This window comes from Marmota monax, unplaced genomic scaffold, assembly GCF_021218885.2.
Source record: "Marmota monax isolate L192 unplaced genomic scaffold, Marmota_monax_Labrador192_F-V1.1 WCK01_AAM20220418_F8-fsc00108, whole genome shotgun sequence".
NCBI lineage: Eukaryota > Metazoa > Chordata > Mammalia > Rodentia > Sciuridae > Marmota > Marmota monax.
The window spans coordinates 1,656,593-1,678,736 of record NW_026694593.1 but is presented as its reverse complement, the minus strand read 5'-3'; the positions used below and the strand labels follow the sequence as shown (position 1 = coordinate 1,678,736).

Genomic DNA, 22,144 nt, shown 5'->3' with positions numbered 1-22,144 from the left:
GCTCAGTGGTAGAGTGCTTGCCTCACATGTATGAAGCTTGGATCCTCAGCACCACATAAAAATAAATAAATAAAATAAAGGTGTTGTGTCCATCTACAACTAAAAAAAAAAATTAAAAAAAAAAGGAAGAAAAAAATAATCAATTGGGGTTGTGGTGCTACTCATAATCACAAGGACTAGGGAGGCTGAGGCAGGAGGATCGAAAGCTGCAAGCCAGCCTTAGCAATTTAGTGAGCTCCTGTTTAAAAATAAAAAGTAAAAAGTGTTGGGGATGCCATTCAGTGGTAGACTGCCCCAGGTTCAATCCCCACACCATACACACACACACACACACACATACACACACACACACTTGACATATGGGCTTATTTTGACTTTCAGTTCTGTTCCATTGGTCTGTATGGTCCATTAAAAAAAAAATACTATTTTAGTTGTAGATGGACACAACACCTTTGCTGAGGTTGGTTTTGAACTCACCATCCTCCTGCCTCAGCCTCCCCAGGCACTTGGATTATTGGCATGTGCCAGGGTCCTGGCTCCTACAGATTTTATGGTTATGAAGATTTAGCCGTATCTCCCTCAGTTTTGGGATGTGGTCTGTGAAAAGGGTCACAAAAGTCTCCCCTCAGGGTAACTTGGGTTCCTCTTGACATTATTTTGGGCCTGCATTTCTCCTACAGATAACAGGAGTTTTCTGAGGAATGTGACACAGCCTGACCAGGGAGGACTTCTTGGAAAAGAAAGCATGTGGTGGCGGGCACAGTGGGCCCATTTTATACAATTGTTCCCTTAACTTTGTACTCTCCCCTCTCACGTCTGAGGGGCACTTTATCACTGAGCTATATCCCCAGTCCTTTTTAATTAATAATTTACTTTTGGAAACAGGCTCTTCCTAAATTGCTGAGGTTGGCCTGGGAGTTTGGATCCTCCTGCCTCAGCCTCCTAAGTTGCTGATTCTACAGGCTACGGGTTTGCCCCTTGGGAACCCCCGCCCCTCTCCCCAACTTCTAACTTTTATATTTTTCCGTTTTTCTTTCTTTCATTTTGTAGAACTGCTTTCGCATGTTCCATGTTGAATAACAGCGGTGGTAGCAAATATCCTCCTACATGATTTTTGCGTCATAACGACAAAGTTCGTTTATGTCCTAACTGGCTTGGAATTTCAGGGACTATTCTAGATGTTCTAAGTTACTGGGGCTATGGAGAAGGAGTCCGTGGTGTCAACCTCTGGTGGGCTGGTAAGCTGTGCGTGTAGGAAAGACGGTCCTAGTCTCCGTGCTGAGTCCCATCCTTCTTGAGCCCTTAAAATACTTTTATCTCCTGGTATCATCATCATTCAAGGAAGTCAAGTCGATCAGACGTTAAAACGATTCGTCCACGTTAGAACCAACGAATGTCAAAGCTGGTCGTCCTGGGGTTTTGCCAACAGGCCACTTAGACATATCGGAAAATAGTGAAAACTTAAAAAAAATCGGGGCGACATCCGGCAGTTGGAGCAGGGGGACCTCCCAACCTACTTCTCTCCCTGCACAGAGGCCACCTGCCCGCTCCACCCACGCCCCGGTCGCGTGACTGCCCCGTTCGCAGCCCTCTCATTGGCCGACCGTCACAGGGCCCCATGCTCATACGAGGGCCAGCAGCCAATCAGCGCGCCTCGTCCCCTCCCAGCCCGCCGCGCTAGATGGCGTGTCTTCGTGCCTTCCGCGGCACGCCGGGAGTTGTAGTCCATATTGGGTTTCTGCCCACAGTGACGGGACACCACGAACTACTTGACCCAGAGAGCCTAGCGCCGAGCGCGTCCGGCTTTTAGGGATACCCCGCCAACAATCCAGATCGAACAAGACCCAGCTTCCCGGAGCAGGTGAGCGAGGTCGCGTGGAGGTGCTGGAGGTGCTGGAAGTGGAGGTCCGCTACCAGCCTTACCTCTAGCGATGCTGTGGGTCACTGCAAGCCCAGCCTGTCGTGTCAGAGCTTGACGTTTTGGGGGTCGGTGGGCCCTACTGGCTGGCCTTCTGTGCTTGCGGAAACTTCCAAACTTTTGCCGGAAGCACCCAGTATGCCGGGGTCCGGGTTAGTTTCTGCTGGGAGTCCTGCCCGCTGGGAGTCCTGGCCAGGGTTGCTCCCAGGCGCTCTGCGCAGTCTCAGCGCTTCTGCGAGACTCGGAACTTCCAGTTTCCGTGCTCCAGACCACACGTCCGCAGCATCCATGGTTCCAGCCCCAGTTCTCCCTTCCTTGGAGTTTAAGTTCAAACTCGGGCCCTGCCACTGCCGGCAAAGGGAGACCTTGGCTGCGTTTGGCTGTGCTTCTACTGAGCTATTTTCCCTACCTCCTAGACCCTCAATTTGGCTTCTAGAATTATAGGGTGGTTTAAGGGTCCTCCTAGCCCCTAGTCCTGGGGTACTGTGTTCTGTACCGCCTCCTCCTCCGGTCTTGTCCTTATAGCCTTGAAGACACTCAATTTTAGCCGTCTTAATTTTAAGTAACGATCTGCTGGGGCTCAGTCACCCAAACATACTTTTTCTTTCTTTCTTTCATATCCTTCTTTGTATAATTGCCCCCAAGTTTAGTCCACAAGAGGACCGGGCATTCTGGGCCAGTAGCTAAAAAGTTGATTTGGGGATGATAGAGGGAGCGGCCACCATGCATCTGCCTTCGGTACTTGCCCCTGCAGGGAGTGCACAGTACCCCTCCCTATGCCACCTCCACCATGCCCCTGTCCCGCTTGCTGAGATCTGTGGGGGTCTTCCTGCTGCCAGCCCCCTGCTGGGCGCCCAGGGAGAGGTGGCTGGGTTACCTACGGCGGCCCTCCCTGGTGCATGGGTGCCCAGTCCTGGGGGCCTGGCACAGTGCCCGCTGCTGGTGCCAAGTGTGGACAGAGGAGCCTCGGTGAGTGTGGTTGGGGTGAAGGGCCTTGGGGAGGGGAGCACCTGATCAGGTTCCTCATTTGTCCTTCCTCTTCTCAGAGCACTTTGCTCCTCTCTCAGAATGAACGGAGACCAGAAATCAGATGGTTATGCTCAGGAAAAGCAGGATTTCATCCAGCACTTCTCCCAGATAGTCAAGGTGCTGACTGAAGATGAGATGGGGCACCCAGAGACAGGAGATGCTATTGCTCGACTCAAGGAGGTGAGGGATTAATGACCGGAGGAAACAAGACCATTTGTCACTGCATATGTGTGGAATTTAGCTGGGGCTTTCTGGGGCACTAGCATTCAGGTTCATTTTGACAAAATTTTATACTACAAGGAATTTGATTTCAATCCCTGTTCCCCCCTTGGGGACACTTCTGACAGATGTAGGAGGAGACTTTCACCTGGTTTGTGACTCTGGAGTGGGTGAGGAGTGGGTGAGGCCTGGGCATATATATTTACTCCACCTGATTTTTGGCTCTGTAGAAAGTGGGCCATCCAAACTGTTTCATATAGGAGTGGAGGCCTTTAACCTGGTGAAATCTTTGATTTTGTGTCCTGAAATCATAAGATGCTGTTTTGGCAGACGAATGGGAGGAGGCAGTTTGAGGTGGTCTATATTCCCAGAGCCCTGATGGAAGTTAGGGTGTCATCAGAAGCCTCTGTTCCAGCAATGAACTATTGCTGTAATACTTAAGTTGCTTTTTTCTCCCCCTTTCTTTTATTCTCTTGAAGTATCCAGTAAATTGGTTTTATAAATTGCTGTCTGTCTCATCTGTCTGAGGGGAACCAAGGGAAAGGGGAGGCTTTGTCGACGTTGGGATGGGGACTAAAAGAGAAAGCTCTCCTTTATTAACACTGGTTGAGAACCGGGCAACAGAAGGTCCTGACAGGAAGAGACACCATTGGAGGATTAGATGGATCCCACAACTTGGGTCCCGTCTGAGTTCTCGCTAACTTGGAGGGGCCTGGTCTTAAATACAGGATTTTCATTTGAAGATGCATTGAATTCTGGGCAGGAGGGGGTGGTTGGGAAAGCAACTATGGGTTGTGAAAGGGAAGTCGAGGGAGGTGGGATGCAGCGGGATCTGCGTACCATTCCCACAGTGTGCACTGTTTTCCCTGAGTCCTGGGCTTGGGGACAGACAGAACTGAGCTCGCACCATAGAGCCTTTAATCTTACTGGGGAAGACAATGCAGAGTACAAAAGAAAGAAACAAACCCACTGGGGAGTTCTTCTCACTGTGCTCTGGGACTTTGGGACAGGGGTCAAGAAGTAGGAATCCGGGACTTCCTGGAATGGGAATTGGGATTGGAGAGGGTGAAGTTCAGTAGGTGGTTAGAAATGGAAGTTGCTCTTGCGTGGACCCTGATGCCCTGTCCCTCTCCCTTGTCCCAGGTCCTGGAATATAATGCCATTGGAGGGAAGTACAACCGGGGTTTGACGGTGGTGGTAGCATTCCGGGAGCTGGCGGATCCAAGAAAACAGGATGCTGATAGTCTCCAGAGGGCCCTGACAGTGGGCTGGTGTGTGGAGCTGGTGAGAGGCGTGGGGGAAGGGCAGGAGAAGAAGAGGGTTCCTAGAGTTGGGGGTAGGGGAGGGATGAACCCAAAACTTGTTTCTGGTTTTTGTTTATATTTCCTATTCCTAGTGTGGTGTAGCCAAATTTAGGCAGAGTGAATTATTCCAAGAGTTAACTGGTTAACCAGTAAGGGCGACCTCTTGCCATTAGGTACATAGAATTTAGCAGAGAGGTGTTGGCTTTTTCCTCTGAGCAAAAAATAGCCATAAAAATGATATAGTTCTTCCAAAAGATTATTGTGAAGTATAAATTGAAAATCAGGGGCTGACTAATAGTTTTTGAAAATGTTTGCAACTTAAATCCCCTACATTTAACATAGCAGATGCTTTGCTTAAAAACCCAGATTTTGAGCCAAGGTTGTGGCTCAGTGCCAGAGCGCTTGCCTAGCGTGTGTGAGGCACTGGGTTCAATCCTCAGCACCACATATAAATAAAATAAAGGTCCATTGACAACTAAAAAAATATTTAAAAAAAAAAATCCCAGATTTCTTGCATTACTTGGAAGATCATAAGATCCAGGTCCATGTTCACGTATAGCAGCACCTGCTGAAGGCACATCATGGCTACTTCCCCAAGACATGGTACATGCTCTCATGTGTGTGGCTCTGGTCTCCTTCGTTCCCTGCCTCTCCTTGCCTTCTGTACCCAGGTATCCTGACCCTTGAAGGTGTGTGGTTGCTAGCCTGGCCTAGAGGCTTAATTGGTGGCAGGGGGACTGAATTCCAATAATACCATCCAAGATGTATTCCATATTCAGGTATTCCTGTCTCCTAGATGTCCTTTATGGCTATTAAAAAAAAATATCCAGGCCCAGTCAAAGCTAATGCATTACAAAAACCAGAAACAAAAGAAACAAAACCCAAACTAACGTATTGCATTTGGCAATTTTTTTTCTTTCAGTCTTCACTTTTTTAATATACTTTTAAAAAATATTTTTTAGTTTTAGGTGGACACAGTGTCTTTATTTTACATTTATGTGGTGCTGAGGATCGATCGAACCCAGTGCCTCATGTATGCTAGGCGAGCACGATACCACTGAGCCACAACCCCAGCCCCTTCTTTCAGTCTTTAGAGTAGAATAGTTCCTTTACCACAGTTGACTTTTCCCCTGAAGTCCAGGCTGACTGTTTGGTAGAGTGGTGCCTAATCTAATTGGTGTCTGTGTGATCCTTTCCTAATGTATGAATTCTCCCTAGGGAGCTAACCCCCAGTGCTGAGGTCCTACCCCTATAGATGCTCACTTAAGTGATCTGGATGGGATCTACCACTATGATATTTGTAAAGTTCTGCAGATGGGGTTAGAATCATTGATGGAGGAGTAGATTGAGAGGGGCCACAGAATGAATTCCCTTGGAGACATTGGTTGAATGGTGGTGGCTGAAACAAAAATTGTCCTTGGGAAGAGGCAGTGGATGCATGGCTCCAGAGAACCATGTCACTCCGAATAAATGCAGTGTAAATAAGTTTTCTGTCTCCAGTGTGTGCCTCCATTCTGCTCCCCTGGGGTAAGATCAGCATTAAAAGTTCAGATTGATGCCTCCTCCATGTGGGTCTTTCCAAGAACACCAGCAGTGACTGTAGGGGCCCACACCTGAGCTGAGGGGCATTGCTTCCTGCTTCCCCAACAGTGTGACCCATCAGAGCACATAGGATCAGGATGGGGTAGAATTTTGAAAGCCATATCTTATTATTTAATTATTTTTGCTGTACTGGGAATTGAAACCAGGGATGCTCTACTACAGAGCTACACCCTGAGCTCCTTAATTTTCATTTTGAGACAGGGTCTTGCTGAGTTGCCAAGGCTGGCCTCAAGGTTGTGATCCTCCTGCCTCAGCCTCTTGAGTTGCTGGCAGTACAGGTGCACCACTGTGTCATGGCAAGAACCATGTCTTGAAAAACTGCTTAAGAAATGAGTGGCCTGATTGCAAGAAGAATCATGGAGAGTTTCTTTCATTTGCTTAGTAGACTTGGAAGCACCCATTCTGAGGCTAGTGCTGTGCTAGGCTGTGGAAATGCCAAGAGGAAAAACATGTCCCAAGTCCAAGGAGTTTATGGTCTAGTTAGAAAACCAAGTCAGCTGGGCACATCAGTGTGTGCTTGTAACCATCGTGACTGAAGCAGGGAGATGTCAAGTTTGAGGCAAGCACAGCAACTCAGACCCTTGTCTCAAAATAAAAATAGAAAAGGCCGGGCGCTGTGGCGCACATCATCCCAGCAGCTCGGGAGGCTGAGGCAGGAGGATTGTGAGTTTCAAGCCAGCCTCAGCAATTTCGAGGTCCTAAGCAACTCAGTGAGACCCTGTCTCTAAATAGAACACAAAATAGGGCTGGAGGTGTGGCTCAGTGGTTGAGTGCCCCTGAGTTAAATCTGCTGTACCAAAAAATAAAACTAAAAAAGGACTGAAGATAGAGCTCTGTGGTAGCTCCCCTGGGTTAGATCCCTATACTAACGAGAAAGAGAGGAAGGAGAGAGAAAACCAACAAGGTACTTTCAGGGGGCTGGCACTTGAAAGGGCAAGCCTTTTGCTGGTATTTAGGAGTGTGTAAAGGTGTTTACAGTTCCATGGGTACAGATTATTAGGCAGATTTCAGTTCCATTCATTTACACCTGCTCCCCTATATAAACTACACAGTAAGGCTGTGTCCCTCATCACTAGGATGTTTGAATGGAATGTTGGCTGATGTAATAGTGTTCAGCCTTCTTTTAAGAGTCATGGAGGTAGCTGTGTGCAGTGGCAAAAATGTGTAATCCCAGTAACTTGGGAGGCTGAGGCAGGAGGATCACAAGTTCGAGGTCAGCCTTAGCAATTTAGTGAGGCCCTATGCAACTTAGAGACCCTGTCTCAAAATAAAAAATTAAATAATGGCTGGGTGTGTGGCTCAGTGGTTAAGTGCCCTTGGGTTCAGTCCCCAGTACTGAGGCAAGAGGATCAAAAATTCAAGGTGAGCTTTGGTGACTTAGTGAGACCCTGTCTCAAAATAGAAAATAACAAGGGCTGGGATGTACCTCAGTGGTAGAGCACCCTTGGGTTCAATCACCAGTAATGGGGAGGGGTAAAGTCAGGTAAAGGCAAGTTGCATGAAGAAATCTTTTTTTTTTTTTTTTACTTTTTTCTTTTAAAGTTTGTTAATGTTTTTCATTGAGGAAGAGATCTTCCTTGGGCTGGGCTGTAGCCTCGCACCTGTGATGCACTGGGTTTGATCCTCAGCATCACATAAAAATAAATAAAGATACTGTGTCCACCTACAACTAAAAATATATATATTAAAAAAAAAAGAGGGAGAGAGAAAGATCTTCCTTTAAGCATTCATTGAGATTTTTGGCACGAGGAGAAAGAGTAAACATGAAGGTGTCTCATTATCTCCAATACCAGTGACAGTCGGAAAGGCTGATTGAAGTTGTCAGAGATGTTTTCTGGACTCTTAACCCTGGAAACAGTTTTAGTTCTATGTGTTTAGGTGGGGAGTCTGAGCCAAAGAGGTCATGTAACTTCAAGGTCGTCTGTAACTGAAGTCCTCAGCGTCCTGACCTTGGTATCCCTTCCCAGCTCACGGTAACCATCAGAAGCAGGAGCTGTGTCTCTGGTAGAAGGCACGTAAAGGGGTCTTAACTCTGTCTTTCCTTCCCCTAGCTGCAAGCTTTCTTCTTGGTGTCAGATGACATCATGGATGCATCCCTTACCCGCCGGGGACAGCTCTGCTGGTATCAGAAGGTAATGTGGGGGGAAGGTGGAAGTGGGCATGGGGACAGGCCACAGGGAGGTGGTTATCCAGCCTGATTGAGGTAACCATTCTTGGTATGAATCAAGGCCAGAGATTCATTGCTCAGTTTTCCTCTTTGCTCCTCACAGCCAGGCATAGGTTTGGATGCCATCAATGACGCTCTGCTTCTGGAAGCGTGTATCTACCGCCTGCTGAAGTTCTACTGCCGGGATCAGCCCTACTATTTGAACTTGATTGAGCTATTCCTGCAGGTGTGCTGCAGCCCGGGACCCAGAGCTCAGAGGCTTCTCATAGTAGCCTTGGCCTCTGTAGGGATGTTCCCATCTGCTGGTTTCAGGCACAGGAGATGCTAGGGTTGCCTGGAAGGGGACAGGAAGGAAGAGGATTAGGGAGGAAGGAAAGGACTGTGTGCACGAGTGGGGGCCTGGAGTTTCTCTCTTTACTGCTGCCCTTGGGACTCTGCCAGAATGCGGGTTCTGGGCATGGGGTATAGGGTTCAGCACATCAGGGTCCCCATATGTGGAGAAAACCTGGCTCACGGGCCATCTTCCTCTTAGAGTTCCTATCAGACGGAGATTGGGCAGACCCTGGACCTCATCACAGCCCCCCAGGGCAATGTGGATCTTGGCAGATACACTGAAAAGAGGTGAGGGCCAGAGGGGACCATATCTGGAGAATGAGGGAGGGCTTGGGTGGGGTTGTCCTGAGGCCTCTATCTTCTCCTTTAGGTACAAATCCATTGTCAAATACAAGACAGCTTTCTACTCCTTCTACCTGCCTATCGCTGCTGCCATGTACATGGTGAGTCAGCCTCACCCGCTCTTCCCCGCACTTGTGGGTATTGAGGCAGCAAGTCATAGACAAGGCACTTGGACAGTTGGTAGCCCCGCTGAATGACTGCGAGGCCTTGAGCAATCCAGTTACTCTCCGCTGCAAGATGGGGATAAGTTCCTGCCTCACAGGACTGTAAAGGTGAACTGAGGCATTTGAAAGTGCTTGGCTCCTAATCGGGGAACTGTGAATCCCAAATAGGAGTTTGGACAGGACTGGGGAGGACATAATTCAGGTAGGGAGGGAGAAGGCTGGATTCAAAGGCAGGCAGGATTAATAGTCTACCCTGAACTTGGTTCTCCAAGTTTTCTTTTCATCCTGAAAGAAGCTGGAGGTGGCAGAAAGGTTAGGAAGAGGAATCAGATGACTGAGACCGTGAAAGAGAATTTGTGGGCCTCCAAATTCTTCCCTTTTGTGACTCCCAGGAAGGCCTAGTCAAAAATTAGTGGGACGGAGGTTGGTTCATCCGTCAGGACTTCCTAGATCGGGGAGGCCAAGAATGTCTGAAAGGAGAGACAACTTGGGGACCCCAGTAGCAGGACCCCACTGGAGGAAGTATCCCAGGAGGTGAAGGCAGTGAGGGCTTCAGCTCATTGGTCCTCTTCCCTTGTAGGCAGGCATTGATGGGGAGAAGGAACATGCTAATGCCAAGAAGATCCTGATGCAGATGGGAGAGTTCTTCCAGATTCAGGTGGGCCTGAGGCAAGGGCAGAGCGGGGACCAGGCAGGTGTCCCACTGCCACACCAGCCTCTTCATTCCTCCTCTTCTGCCTCCTGCCCAGGATGATTACCTTGACCTCTTTGGCGACCCCAGTGTAACGGGAAAAATTGGCACTGACATCCAGGACAACAAGTGCAGCTGGCTGGTGGTTCAGTGTCTGCAACGGGCCACTCCAGAACAGCGCCAGATCTTGCAGGTGCCAGAGAGGACCAGGGGTTCCCTGAACTGATAAGAAAGGGGATAGGACAGTGGTTCTTGAGGCAGTTGTGCGTGTGTGTGTGCGCGTGTGCGTGCCTCCCGCCATTTGACAGCGCTAGCAGATTCTCTTACTATTTTAACTTGGTGAGTATGCATGTGCTCTAGGTGTCTGCAGGGTGGAGGCCAGTGATGCTGCTAACCCTCATCAGACACTGCACAGAACAACTCCCCAAATGAAATCATCTGGCTGCAGATTTCAGTTGTACCAACATCAAATCCCCAGAACAGAGGAAACTGAGGCCTGAGACCAAACCCCAACATTTGGGATGGGGACAAGAAGCTTGGGAGCCGAAGTACCCAGACACTTGAAAATGGGAGGCAGGGGTAGAATGTGAATGAGTGAGTGGAGAGGCCTTGAGGTTCTGGGGAAGACAAAGCCCATTTTCCTGCTTCCAACCCCTTCCAGGACAATTATGGGCAGAAGGACACCAAGAAGGTGGCCCAGGTGAGGGCACTGTACGAGGAGATGAATCTACCAGCTGTGTTCTCCAAGTATGAAGAAGACAGTTACAGCCATCTTATGAGTCTCATCGAGCAGTATGCTACGCCCCTGCCCTCCACCATCTTCCTGGGGCTGGCCAACAAGATCTACAAGCGGAAAAAGTGACCTAGAGACTGCCAGGGCAGGGAGGGAGGGCAGGCTCAATAAATTATTGTGTAGTCTTCTGGTGGTTTTCTTCTTGCTCTAGCTGAGAGTCCTGTGTGTCCGGAATGGGTTTGGGCTGCTGGGGATGGGGGCGGCAAGGTAGCTCAACTGGTGCCAGATATTGTGGGTCATGGCTCAAGAAACCTTTGGGATTGAAAACTGTGAGCAAGGTCTAAGTGGATGACACAGGCATGACGTCAAGGACTGAAGGGTGGGTCTAAGCTACGCCACGCCCATGCGTGTATGGGTGCGGCTGCGCAGCGGAGTGGGTTGTCCTAGTGCCCCTCCCCTCTGCTCTATACCCCGCCGGGCGGGGATCGCGGAACGGCTGACCAGCCCAGGGCCGGAGCAGTTCCAAGAGGACCCTGGTGAGGAGGGCTTGGCCGCTGGGTGTGGATGGATCAACCGGGACACTGTGGGGTGGGGCAGGAGAGGGAAGCAGGAAAAACGAATAGAGAAGGGGTGGGGTTCGGTGGGTGGTGGCTGGATGATGGAGAAGACTGCGAAGAGAATTGTGTGACACTGTTGTGAGCGGATAAGGGCGCACCAAAGCTGCAGGCTGCATTACCTTGAGGGGCGGCCTGCAGATTCAGAGTTGACAGCTGACGGCGGCTCCCTCCTCCCGCTCCAACCTCTTCGCTTTACTGTATTAAGAAGCCAAACCCCGCGCCTGCTTCTCTCCATCCACCTCATTTCCGAATACCTGGGCGGGGTCCCCTTGGGCTCTTTCCTCTGGGAGTGAAGGGTAGGCTGGAGGGCAGGGCCAAATTGCTGCAGAAAGGATCCCGGGTCCGTCCTGGGCCCCATCCTCTTCCAAGCTCCCCTACGGAGATGCAGAGCGCAGCCGCATTATCTGACCCTCCCTCTTCTATTCCCGGGGGGGGGGGGGGGGGGAGGGTACATTCGACTCCACCTGCAAACACTGCAGTGGAAACTAATGGCCAGTCGATGCCGATTTGCATCTCATTTAAATATTTTCCAAAGCAGCCAGAGCCTCCCCAGGCCTGCTCCCGCCGTCAGTCACCTCCGTGTCCTTCTCATCGCCCTCACTGGCTGTCTTTCACCATCCACATCTTCTAGGTCTGCATTTGCGTTGCCAGGTAGGTGGATGTGAGAGGCCCTATTCTGGTTTTCTGGAGGCCATCTCATCGCCGCTGGCATCATGCTGTCCCCTCAGAGGGCTTTACTCTGCAATCTCAACCACATCCACCTCCAGCACGTCTCCCTGGGCCTGCACTTGTCTCGCCGTCCGGAGCTACGGGAGGGGCCTTTAAGCACGCCCCCTCCCCCAGGAGACACCGGGGGCAAGGAGAGCAGGGGCCCCTGCGGAGGGACCCTCGTGGATGCCAACTCCAACAGCCCAGCGGTGCCCTGCCGATGCTGCCAGGAGCATGGACCAAACCTAGAAAACCGACTGGACCCCTCTCAGGAGGAGGAAGGGGCTGCCTCTCCCTCAGACCCGGGCTGCTCCTCCTCTCTCAGCTCCTGCTCAGATCTTAGCCCCGATGAGTCCCCCATTTCCGTCTACTCGCGGGACCTGCCTGGTGATGAGGATGCCCACCCTCAGCCCAGTATCGTCCCCTTGGAGCAGGGGTCCCCACTGGCTTCAGCAGGCCCTGGAACCTGCTCCCCGGACAGCTTCTGCTGCTCTCCTGATTCCTGTTCTGGAGCCTCCTCCCCGCCGGGCCCTGGCCTGGACTCGAACTGCAATGCCCTGACCACCTGCCAGGACCTCCCTTCCTCCAGCCTGGAGGAGGAGGAAGAGAGTGGGGAGCAGGACCTCCCCACCTCTGAGCTCTCGGAGGCGGAGGATGGGAAAATCGACGCTGGGAAAACGGAGCCCAGTTGGAAAATTAACCCCATTTGGAAAATCGACACAGAGAAAACGGAAGTTGGATGGAAAATCACTGATAACAATAACTCCGACTGGAAAACCAGAGGAAGTACTAACTCTAACTGGAGAGCTGAACCCGGAAAATTCGACCCCTGTTGGAACACCAGCTTAGGAATAACTGATTCTGGCTCGAAAGCAGATGCAGGGAAAACTGATGGGGGATGGAAAAGTGACGTCAGCGAGGAGCCAGTGCCCCACCGGACAATCACGTCCTTCCACGAGCTAGCCCAGAAGCGCAAGCGGGGCCCAGGGCTGCCCCTCACACCGCAGGCTAAGAAAGATCGCAGCGACTGGCTCATAGTCTTCTCGCCGGACACCGAACTCCCACCGACCGGGTCGCTGGGTGGCTCCTCGGCACCTCCCCGAGAAGTCACCACCTTCAAGGAACTCCGCTCCAGAAGCCGCGCCCCGCCCCCGCCGGTCCCGCCTCGAGACCCCCCTGCTGGCTGGGCCTTGGTCCCGCCCCGCCCGCCACCCCCACCCGTGCCTCCCCGGCGGAAGAAGAATCGACCTGGGCTGCAGCCCATAGCGGAGGGGCAGCTCGAGGAAGGCAGGGCGGTCAGCCCGGCGGCTGGTGAGGAGGCCCCAACCCCGAAGGAGCGGGAGCAGCCCGGAGCACCAGCGGGCCTCGAGGGTAAGAGGCCGCCGAGGAAGCGGGAAGAGGGCTGGGCTTTAGCTTCGCCCACGCCTCCGAAGCTTCCAACCCCGCCCCCGTCTTCCCTCCATTCTGTGTCACCCACCCTCCCTGCCCCTTTATCAGCGAGCGCTCCGGGAAAGGGAAACTGGGTCACTGGGTTACGGGACTAACTCTTTGCTCCCTCTTTCTCCCGCTCCTTCTTGCCTGGCTGTCCATCCCGCTCCCCTTCTTCCCCTCTGCGCCTGCCCCGCCAATCCCGCCTGCAGCCGGTCCCCTTGTGCTCCCTCGGCCCCTGGTTTTTCGGTTCTCGGCCGACGGGCGCCCCCTGTTGGAGGGTGGGGGTGCCGGCGCAGCTGGGTCCCTGCTCCTGGCGCCCCTGGCCGAGTGGCCCGGCACCGGGCTGCGGCTGCTGGGGGCGCCAAGTCCCCCAGCGGAGCAGCTGCTGCCTGTCCGCCTGTCCCCAGTGGGAGCCTATTCGCCTCCGACTCGGGGGACCCTGCCCTGCCTGGCCAGCCCCGAGCTGGCACTGCTGCTGTCCCCGCTCTTTCCCAGAAGTAGCACCTTTCCCGCCGCGGCTACCCCGCCCCGCCAGGTACCCGCCCCTTCGCTGCCACCACCACCTCGTCCGCCGAAGGCCTCTCGCTGGACCAGAAGCCCACCGCCTCCGCCCAGGCTACGTAAGACGGACCCGGGCGAGCCCCGCGGGCCACGCCTCGGCGGGCTGCCTGCCCACTCCAGCCCTCCCACCCGCCCAGCCCGTAGTGTGGCTTTCCCCGGGGATTCAGCGGTGCCATCCTTCAACTGGGGCCGGTTCCGAGCGAGTCCGCCAGTGCTGGTCTCGCTGCTCGCGCTGTGGGGTGGCGAGGCGGGTTGCTGCTGCCCCGGCTTCACAGGACCCTGCGCGGGAGGGCTTCCCCGGCCTGTCTGCTCGGTCGGGGTCCCAGCAAGTCCGTGTCAGGGATCTCGGGTCACAGCTGTGTGGAATTCTGCGGCCCACGTAGTCTGACACCTCCCTGCCTAGATCCGGGAGGGTGGAGGGCGAAACTCCCTGGAGCCCACTGGCCCCGGAGGTTCTGGTCACTCCTTTCCCAGTCCCGTTCCACGTGGGATGAGGGGAGCGCTGTCCGCCAAGCTGGCTTGGGACCCGGGTTTCCCTTTCCCGGCGCCTTCGCCCTCCAGCATCCCGGTCTCAGGGTCTCACCTCCCGGTTTCTCCTCCCTTTCCCGTCTGTCTTTTCATTGGCTCAGGCTCCCCACGTGCTCCCCGGGCCGGCCGGCCTGAGGCGGGACGCAGGGCAGCCCCTCCTGTCCCTCGCCTAGTCACCTCTCGCCCTACAGGACCCAGACGGCTGGGCGGGGCTTTAGCGCGGCGTCCCACTCCGGGACTTCCTGGACGCAGGAGGTGGGAGCTGGGGCCTGAGGGCAGGAAATAGGAGCCGAGGTGGGGGACGGCGAGAGCCGGGTTCTGTGCAGGATTTCGCTCGGGGGGTCGGGTAGAGCCGCTCCTTGTGGCCCTGTTCCTTCTCTCCCCAAGACCTTTCGTGGGCAGGGTCTCTGCAGAGCCGCAGGAGATGACCGTGGCAGAAGCCCGGCGTCCTTGGGGGTAACCCTTAGTAAGCGTCATTGCGTCCTTCTTCCTTTACCCAGTTCGTAGTTCCTGGTCGTTCGCGGGTGTTCCTGGGGCCCAGCGGCTGTGGATGGCAGAAGCCCAGAGTGGGACTGGGCAGCTGCAGGAGCAGAAAAAAGGTAGGCTGCCCTGAGTCCGGACCCCTGGCTTCTGAAGGAATCGCTCTTCACTTTGCATTCCTCAGGCTTTAAGAGTCAAATTGCATAAACCAGCTTCTCCGTGCCCTCTGGCTATGTCCAGGATAGAGGGCAGGGCTTTGATAGAGCTTCCCTTCCTTATCCCCTCCCAGGTCTCCTGATAGCTGTCAGCGCCTCAGTGGATAAAATCATCTCGCACTTCGGGGCTGCCCGGAACCTGGTTCAGAAGGTGAAGGTGGCTGGAGGAGAATGTTGGGGATGTGGAGATTAATGTAGCTCTGGGGGCACAACAAGACAGAGGGTGGCGGTGGTGACTGGATCCCTATCTGGACTGACTCGAGTTGTGCCACCTCCAGGCCCAGTTGGGGGATAGCAGGCTGAGCCCGGATGTGGGGCACCTGGTGCTGACCACCCTCTGCCCAGCCCTGCACGCCCTGGTGGCAGACGGGCTGAAGCCTTTCCGGAAAGACCTCATCACCGGGCAGCGCAGAAGCAGTCCCTGGAGTGTGGTGGAGGCATCTGTGAAGCCAGGTGAGAGGGGAGGGCAGGGGACCCAGCAGAGCAGGGCCAGGACCTGGCTGACCACGCCCCCTGCCCCCAGGCTCCAGCAGTTCCCTGGGGTCCCTGTACAGCCAAGTCAGCCGTTTGGCCCCGCTGAGCAGCAGCCGCAGCCGCTTTCATGCCTTCATCTTGGGCCTCCTAAAGTGAGTAGTAGCCTTCTTCCCACTGCCTCTCCTGGCCCTGGGACCACTGGGCATCATGTGTGGGACACAGTAGTGTCCCCTGTCCTTGGAGAAGGCCTCCCCTCCCCCAATTTCGTCCCCATCCTCTTCCCCAAGAGGACCAGAGTCCTCCCATCTCCCTGAATTTGCATTCCCTTTTTTCTTCTCCCCCAGCACCAAGCAGTTGGAGCTGTGGTTTTCCAGTCTCCAGGAAGATGCAGGTCAGAGGCTCACATGGGAGTGGATAGGGTTGCTGGCCTAGAAGGGAGGGGGGGAAAGTGTTTCTCCAGTTGGTTTCCACTGTTACCAGAATATTAATCCAGATCTCTGATATTATTATTAGCCTTTTGCTTAAAACTCTTCCAGGGGATCTTATTGCCCATGTGAGGAAAGATTCAAAGCAGGGAAGCAGGGCTTTCTAATCATCAGTCTTCCTGGATGGTCCTTCTTGCCCCAAGGCCCTACTTTGATGCTATCCCTCCCTCTAGAAACCTGCCTCTGCCCCTTCAGTTTCCTCCTAACTCTCATTCATCCTGTGGGTCCTTCCTCAGTGAGGTTCCACCTCTGCGCCTTGTTTTGTGGGTGCTCCAAAAGCTCTCCTGTGCTTCACCTTTTTAGTCTCTAGACTGTTAATTTGTTACCTCCACTTGATCTACATGCCTCTCCCTCTGGAGGATCATGGTTCCACATGGGTAGGGAAATGTCCAGCTGTCCCCCTCTCTGACTCAGAGTGAGGCCTGGGAGGATGTTTGGGTACAGGGCAGGGGCTGATATTGGCTTTCTTTTTCTCAGGCCTGTTGTCCCTTCTGTATCTGCCCACGGGATTCTTCTCCCTGGCGCGGGGTGGCTGCCCATCCCTGTCCACAGAGTTGCTGCTCCTGCTACAGCCATTGTCGGTGCTCACCTTCCACCTGGACCTGCTCTTTGAGCACCACCACCACCTGCCCCTGGGCCAGCCTCAGGCCCCTGCCCCTCCAGGCCCGCCTCCAGCCCTGCAGCAGACTGTACAAGCCGTGCTGCACTGGGGGGGCCGGCTGGCCCAGAGTCTCCGGGGCACTTCTGGGGAGGGAGCTCCCAACCCTTCACCCCCTCCAAGTCCTCCCACACCAGTCAGCTGGTGGGAGCAGCTGACCCAGGCCTCCCGGGTCTATGCCTCTGGGGGTACTGAGGGCTTCCCTCTTCCCCCGTGGGGACCCAGGCGGCAAGGACCTGCAGCTGAGGGTACACAGGAAAGACCTCTGCCTGCAGAGGAAGTGGCACCAGGAAGAAGTGTGTGGCTTGGGAGACTGTTTGGCGTGCCTGGGGTCCCCACAGAAACTGAGAATGGAGCCTTAAAGTCCAGGTATTGGGGTACCTTGTCTGCTCTGTGACCTTCTGATCCCCTCAAGTGTCTCATTTGAAACTCCCTAGTGCTGGGCACGGAGGTGCATGCCCGTAATCCCAGCATCTTGGAAGGCTGAGGCAGGAAGACTGCAGCCTCGCATTGCTGAGACTCTGTCTCAAAATAAAAATGGCTAGGGATGTAGCTCCATCTTAGAGAGCCCTGGGTTCAAACCCCAGAACCACAAAACAAAACAAAAACTCCCCAAACTCTGTGACTCCAGATGCTTTAGATGAGACTGGCTTTTTTAATGCCCTTGGAACTAAAAATAGTTATATTCTTAAGTAGTTATATTTTAATGGTTGTGTGTGCCTAAATAGTGATCTTGATTTTACCTCTTGGTCCTCATGGCCCTCAGCCTAAAATATTTACTATTTGGCCCTTTAGAAAAGGAAAAATATTTGCTGATTCCTGTTTGGGGGCTTGACCATTGGTGGATCTTTTGTGGCTTCAAGTACTGTCCACGGAATATCTGGATCTCTCTTGAACTGGTATAGACCCTGCTGGTTTCATAGGTCCTTGTGAATTTTGGTGTTGTATACCTTTGTTGTCATCTCCCTAATCACTTCAAAGGTACTTGTGTCCCACAGCTGCCACTTCTTTCAGCAATGACCAGCTCCTGACCTATTTGGGGCCTCAGCCTCTTTCTCCTTCCAAACCTCTGGGTTCTTGCATTCTTTTTCTGGAAGTGGACTGACTTCTGTGATCCTATGTCCTTCCCTCCAGGAGACCATCCAGTTGGCTGCCCCCAACAGTGAGTGTGTTGGCTCTTGTGAAGCGGGGGGCACCTGTAGAGACTCCTTCTCCAGAGGAGCTTGTGGCCTCAGTGCCCAGCATGGCACAGGCCCACAGGTAAGAACTAGGGAAATACACCTGTGAGTACTGTTAATATAGGTGTGTTTCTGTGGTCATGGAGTGGACGGTAGGCATGAAAAAGACTTTGGACTTTGAGATCATAGTGCTTATTTTGCATTGCATCTTTGCTATTTATTACCAGTGTGGCTCTAATTTCCGAGTCTTAGTTTCTTTCTTTGTAAAAGGAGGATAACTTGTAATCTTTGCTATGGTTGCTATGAAGATTAAATATAATTTTATAAAACATCTGGCACACAGTAGGTGTGTGTACACTAAAGGATTGTTTGTCTATTTACTGGGGTGTTCTAATTTGGCATCAGAGACTACTACTACTCTGAGGTCTTTTGTGTTCTCTCAGTCCATTGAATTAACCTGAATTTTTTATTCAGCAATATTTTGGAGGGTACAATTTTTGGGGTTCTGGAGACCAAATCCAGGGGTGCTCTACTACTGAGCTATATCCTCAGTCCTTTTTATTTTGAGATGGGGTCTCCCTAAGTTGTTGAGACTGGCCTCAAATTTGCAGTCCTCCTGCTGGAGCCTCCTAAGTAACTGGGATTACAGGTGTGCACCACTGCACCCAACTTGGGTACACCTATATGTCAGTCATGCTAAGCAAGGGAATACAAAGGTGGGACTATTGTAGTCCCTGCTCTCAAAGGGCATGCAGTCCAGTGGAGATACCAATGAACAGATGAGCAATTGCAGTTTAGTATGGTAAAGACTAGGAAAGGAAGAACAAGCTGTTTGCAGCCATGTCCCCAGGCTTGGGAACACTAGGGAAGCTCAGTGATGGTGTGAGGATATGCATTTGGCAGGAAAAACAGGAGACGAAAGTGGAGAGGCCCATTTGTGGTAAGGAATAGTGGGTGCATAATGGAGGGGGTCAGTGGGCCAGCTAAGGAGGCTGGGTTTTATTAAGACATCCTGGGAGCCCTTGAAGGATCTGAAGCCTGGAAATGATGTGCTTGCTCAGGTTTTAGAAAGGTCTCTTACTGCTGTGTGGAGATTGGGACTGGTGGGGAGGTCAAGAGAGACTCACGAAGACTGGCTGGTGATATGTAGTGGTACAGAGAGACCATAAAGGCTAAACTAGGATGGTGGTGGTAGGATTGAAGAGAAAGAATAGCTGGCATAGTAGGAGATAAACACCAAACAAGTTTTGGTGATGGACTGAATGCGAGGAGTGAAATGATCACATTTTTGCCAGGAGCAAATGAGTAGGAAGTTGTGCCACTATGAGGGACTGGTTTGAAGTGTTAAGAGAATTTCGTTGGCCTATGTTGAATATGAAGCACCAGAAAGAAGTGCAAGTCATGTCAAGTAAGAGTGGGTTTGGTGCTCAAGAGAGGCTAGGGTCACAGGGAGAATCAACATATTATGTCTAGTCCCCAAGTGTCTTCAGGGTTTTCAGAGCTGAGCCAGCAGGGGCACTCCATACAGTAGAGAGTAAGAGCCAGGCACAGTGGCGCAGGCCTGTAATGAGGCTGAAGCAGGCAGATTGTGAGTTCAAAGCCAGCTTCAGCAACTCAGCAAGACCTTGTCTCTAAATAAAATACAAAAAAGGGCTAGGATGTGGTTCAGTGGTTAAGCACCTCTGGGTTCAATTCCTGGTACCAAAAACAAACCAAAACCCACACTCCCAAACCAAAAACTACCACCAAACAACATAAACAAAAAACAAAACTAAAAAAACAAAAAACAACCCCCAACACCACAGGGAATGAGGGTGGAGAACCAGGTACCCACACCTCTCTCTCCCATTGTTTTCTTCTGGCTCCCATAGGGCAGTTCGGGCTCTCTGTGACCACACTGCTGCAGGACCTGACCAGCTAAGCTTTCGGCGTGGAGAAGTGCTGCGTGTCATCGCCACAGTGGATGAGGACTGGCTCCGCTGTGGGCGGGATGGCATGGAAGGGTTGGTTCCGGTGGGGTATACCTCCCTTGTTCTCTAGCCCTGGCTTTTCTTTCCTGTGTATGTCACCATTTTGTCACCTGGGAAGGGAACAGCTCATGAACACTATGTAAACTGACCATACCAAAAGACTTTTTCCTGTCTGCAAAATGATATTTCTTCCCACATAATTTCTGCTAATATTTAAAATAAACTTTCCTTCTTCCCTCCACACCCATCTGTAAGGTGAAATCTGCTCTTCTAAACATTAAAGAGGAATCCCCTTCCATGTAGACCTTCTCCTCTTTCCCACCTGTATAAAGGAACATCTCCTTACTATCTGTAAAATGGAACCTAGCCCCCTTCTCCATCCCAAGTGGACTGTGCCGGTACAGGATATGCTGTGTCCTCAAGCCTAGAAGGGCCTCTGGTCTCCTACCTGTGTATTCTTTCCGTCCCATGCTGCCTGTATTTAGGATGTACTCATGCTGTGCTAGGTGCTGAATTGAAGCCTGGACACCCCTGGTGAGTGGGCCTGTGGTATTGGTCTCCTTCCTCCTTTGTCCCAATAAAGAGTGGGAGTTGAATGTGTGTGTGTCACTGTGGGTTTCAGGACATAGGGTGTGGGGGAGGGAGAGAGGTTCTCTTACCAGAGGCTGAAGGCAGATACTTCTTTCCTAGTTCAACTGCAGATCTTAATGTTCTCTGAGGAATGGGTAAGTGGCCCCTGTTTGGTGCTTGGAATCACACACTTCAGTTCATAGGAACTGAAGTAAATATAGGGGAAAAGGGAAGATAGCCCTTGAAATATTACTTATTAGATTCATATCTGAGATGAAGGAAAGAATTAAAGGCTTTTAAGAAGTGACCTTTTTTTGGTGGTACTAGGGATTGAACCCAGGGTTGCTCTACCACTAAGCTACATCCCTAGCTCTTTTTAGTTTGTATTTTGAGGCAGGATCTCACTAAGTTGCCAAGAATGGCCTCAAACCTATGATTCTTCTGCTTTAGCCTCCTGAACTGCTAGATTACGGGCATGCGCCACTGTGCCCAGTGACTTTTTTTTGCAGTGCTGGAGATCAAACCCAAGTGCTCTACCACTGAGCCACACCCCTAGTCCAACATATATTTTTTTCCTATTTAATATATATATGTATATATATTTCTTCCTATTTAATATATATGTGTGTATATATATGTGTATGTGTGTGTGTGTGTATATACACACACACACACTGAAAGATATCCCTAGCTCTTTTTTATTCTTTATTTTGAGACAGGGTCTTAACCTTGTTTAGAGCCTCTGTAAGTTGCTGAGGCTGGCTTTGAACTTCTGATCCTCCTGTCTCAGCCTCCTGAGCCACTGGGATTATAGGCATGAATCATAATGCCCGGCTTCCTCTTTAATATTGCTACTGGGTGGGACATAATTTTAAGTAAAAACAAAATAATTTTACATCTGTTCCTTTGTTAGGAGTTGGTGAGGTTTTTTGTTTTTTAAATCTTTTGAAATGATGAGAAGAGCTAAGATATTTCAGAGGGGTGAGGATGGGGTTGGGAATCATTATAAGGGGTTGTCTAGATAAAGGAGAAATTCAAAGGCTCAAAGAATAAAACCCTACAGTTATGACCATGCAACAGGAGAATTTGAGAAGGTGACAGTTATGATGTGAGACAGGGCAAAGAAATTTGGAAATTTTCTTTTTCTTTGGAAACTTGGCTAAAGACACTGGTTAAGGGGGACTTTGGGGAGATAAAAATCTTAGATTCAAAGCTATGGAAGTAGTCAGAAGTAGGTCAGGTTAGACTCAAATGACTCATACTTTTGTCATTTCCTAAGATTGACAAGTTCTCCCGTTCTACTCAATTCACATTATCCATTTCCTGGCTTTGTTATTTTGTGTTTAGCTGCTTTTTCAGTTTTAGATTGGTTTGCATTTCAGGTGTTTTTTAGGGAAATGTTTCTCAAACTGGATCCTAAGGGTCTCTGGGAATCTCTTAGGAGTCTGAGTTCTTGAGGTTATGAAGTTCCTTCAAAGCAAACTACTACCACAAAAGAAGTTGTATTTTTGCCAAGTGGAGTGGTACATGTCTGCAGTTGCAGCTACTGAGAAGGCTTATGCAGGGGGGCTCCAAATTTGAGATTGGTTTTGCAATGTAGGGAGGCCCTACCTTAAGGTATGTGATAGTGAATATGGAAGAAAGCTATTACTATGGGGACCAATATTTCTCAAAAGATCTGCAGAGTAATTGTGGGGAGCCCATGATTTCTAAGGTTTTACAAACAATTCTATTATAGCTTTCATTTTCCATGATGCAACCTGCCCT

At 51.4% G+C, this 22,144-nt stretch overlaps 2 protein-coding genes and 1 long non-coding RNA gene across 9 annotated transcripts; 2 read left to right on the top strand and 1 right to left on the bottom strand.

The window, feature by feature from the left end:
- Window positions 1-1,732: 1,732 nt before the first annotated feature.
- On the top strand, window positions 1,733-10,689 carry Fdps (farnesyl diphosphate synthase). Of its 3 annotated transcripts, none has more exons than XM_046421564.1 (10): window positions 1,733-1,861; window positions 2,965-3,127; window positions 4,310-4,450; window positions 8,124-8,204; window positions 8,343-8,465; window positions 8,772-8,860; window positions 8,943-9,015; window positions 9,659-9,736; window positions 9,828-9,962; window positions 10,431-10,689. In XM_046421564.1, the coding sequence occupies exons 2-10, from the start codon at window positions 2,987-2,989 to the stop codon at window positions 10,629-10,631; spliced, it is 1,062 nt and encodes a 353-aa protein (XP_046277520.1). In that variant the 5' UTR covers window positions 1,733-1,861; window positions 2,965-2,986; the 3' UTR covers window positions 10,632-10,689. The 3 variants fall into 3 exon arrangements, with proteins under 3 accessions (XP_046277520.1, XP_046277521.1, XP_046277519.1); XM_046421565.2 differs by having other exon boundaries at window positions 1,745-1,861; window positions 2,986-3,127; XM_046421563.2 differs by lacking the exon at window positions 1,733-1,861 and adding an exon at window positions 2,688-2,887.
- Window positions 7,787-11,534, bottom strand: LOC124077316 (uncharacterized). The gene is made up of 2 exons (XR_006846584.2): window positions 11,239-11,534; window positions 7,787-9,991 (listed from the first exon to the last, which is right to left on the bottom strand). It is a non-coding gene; the product is annotated as an uncharacterized LOC124077316 (long non-coding RNA).
- On the top strand, window positions 10,912-20,403 carry Rusc1 (RUN and SH3 domain containing 1). 5 transcript variants are annotated; one of them, XM_046421559.2, is made up of 11 exons: window positions 10,912-11,038; window positions 11,751-13,198; window positions 13,468-13,878; window positions 14,848-14,946; window positions 15,117-15,193; window positions 15,321-15,495; window positions 15,566-15,668; window positions 15,861-15,907; window positions 16,479-17,028; window positions 17,794-17,919; window positions 19,709-20,403. In XM_046421559.2, exons 2-11 carry the CDS (start codon window positions 11,833-11,835, stop codon window positions 19,875-19,877), a joined length of 3,123 nt encoding a protein of 1,040 aa, XP_046277515.1. In that variant the 5' UTR covers window positions 10,912-11,038; window positions 11,751-11,832; the 3' UTR covers window positions 19,878-20,403. The 5 variants fall into 5 exon arrangements, with proteins under 5 accessions (XP_046277515.1, XP_058427900.1, XP_046277514.1 ...); XM_046421558.2 differs by having other exon boundaries at window positions 10,963-11,038; window positions 11,658-13,198; XM_058571917.1 differs by lacking the exon at window positions 13,468-13,878 and having other exon boundaries at window positions 10,913-11,038.
- The last annotated feature ends 1,741 nt before the right edge of the window (window positions 20,404-22,144 follow it).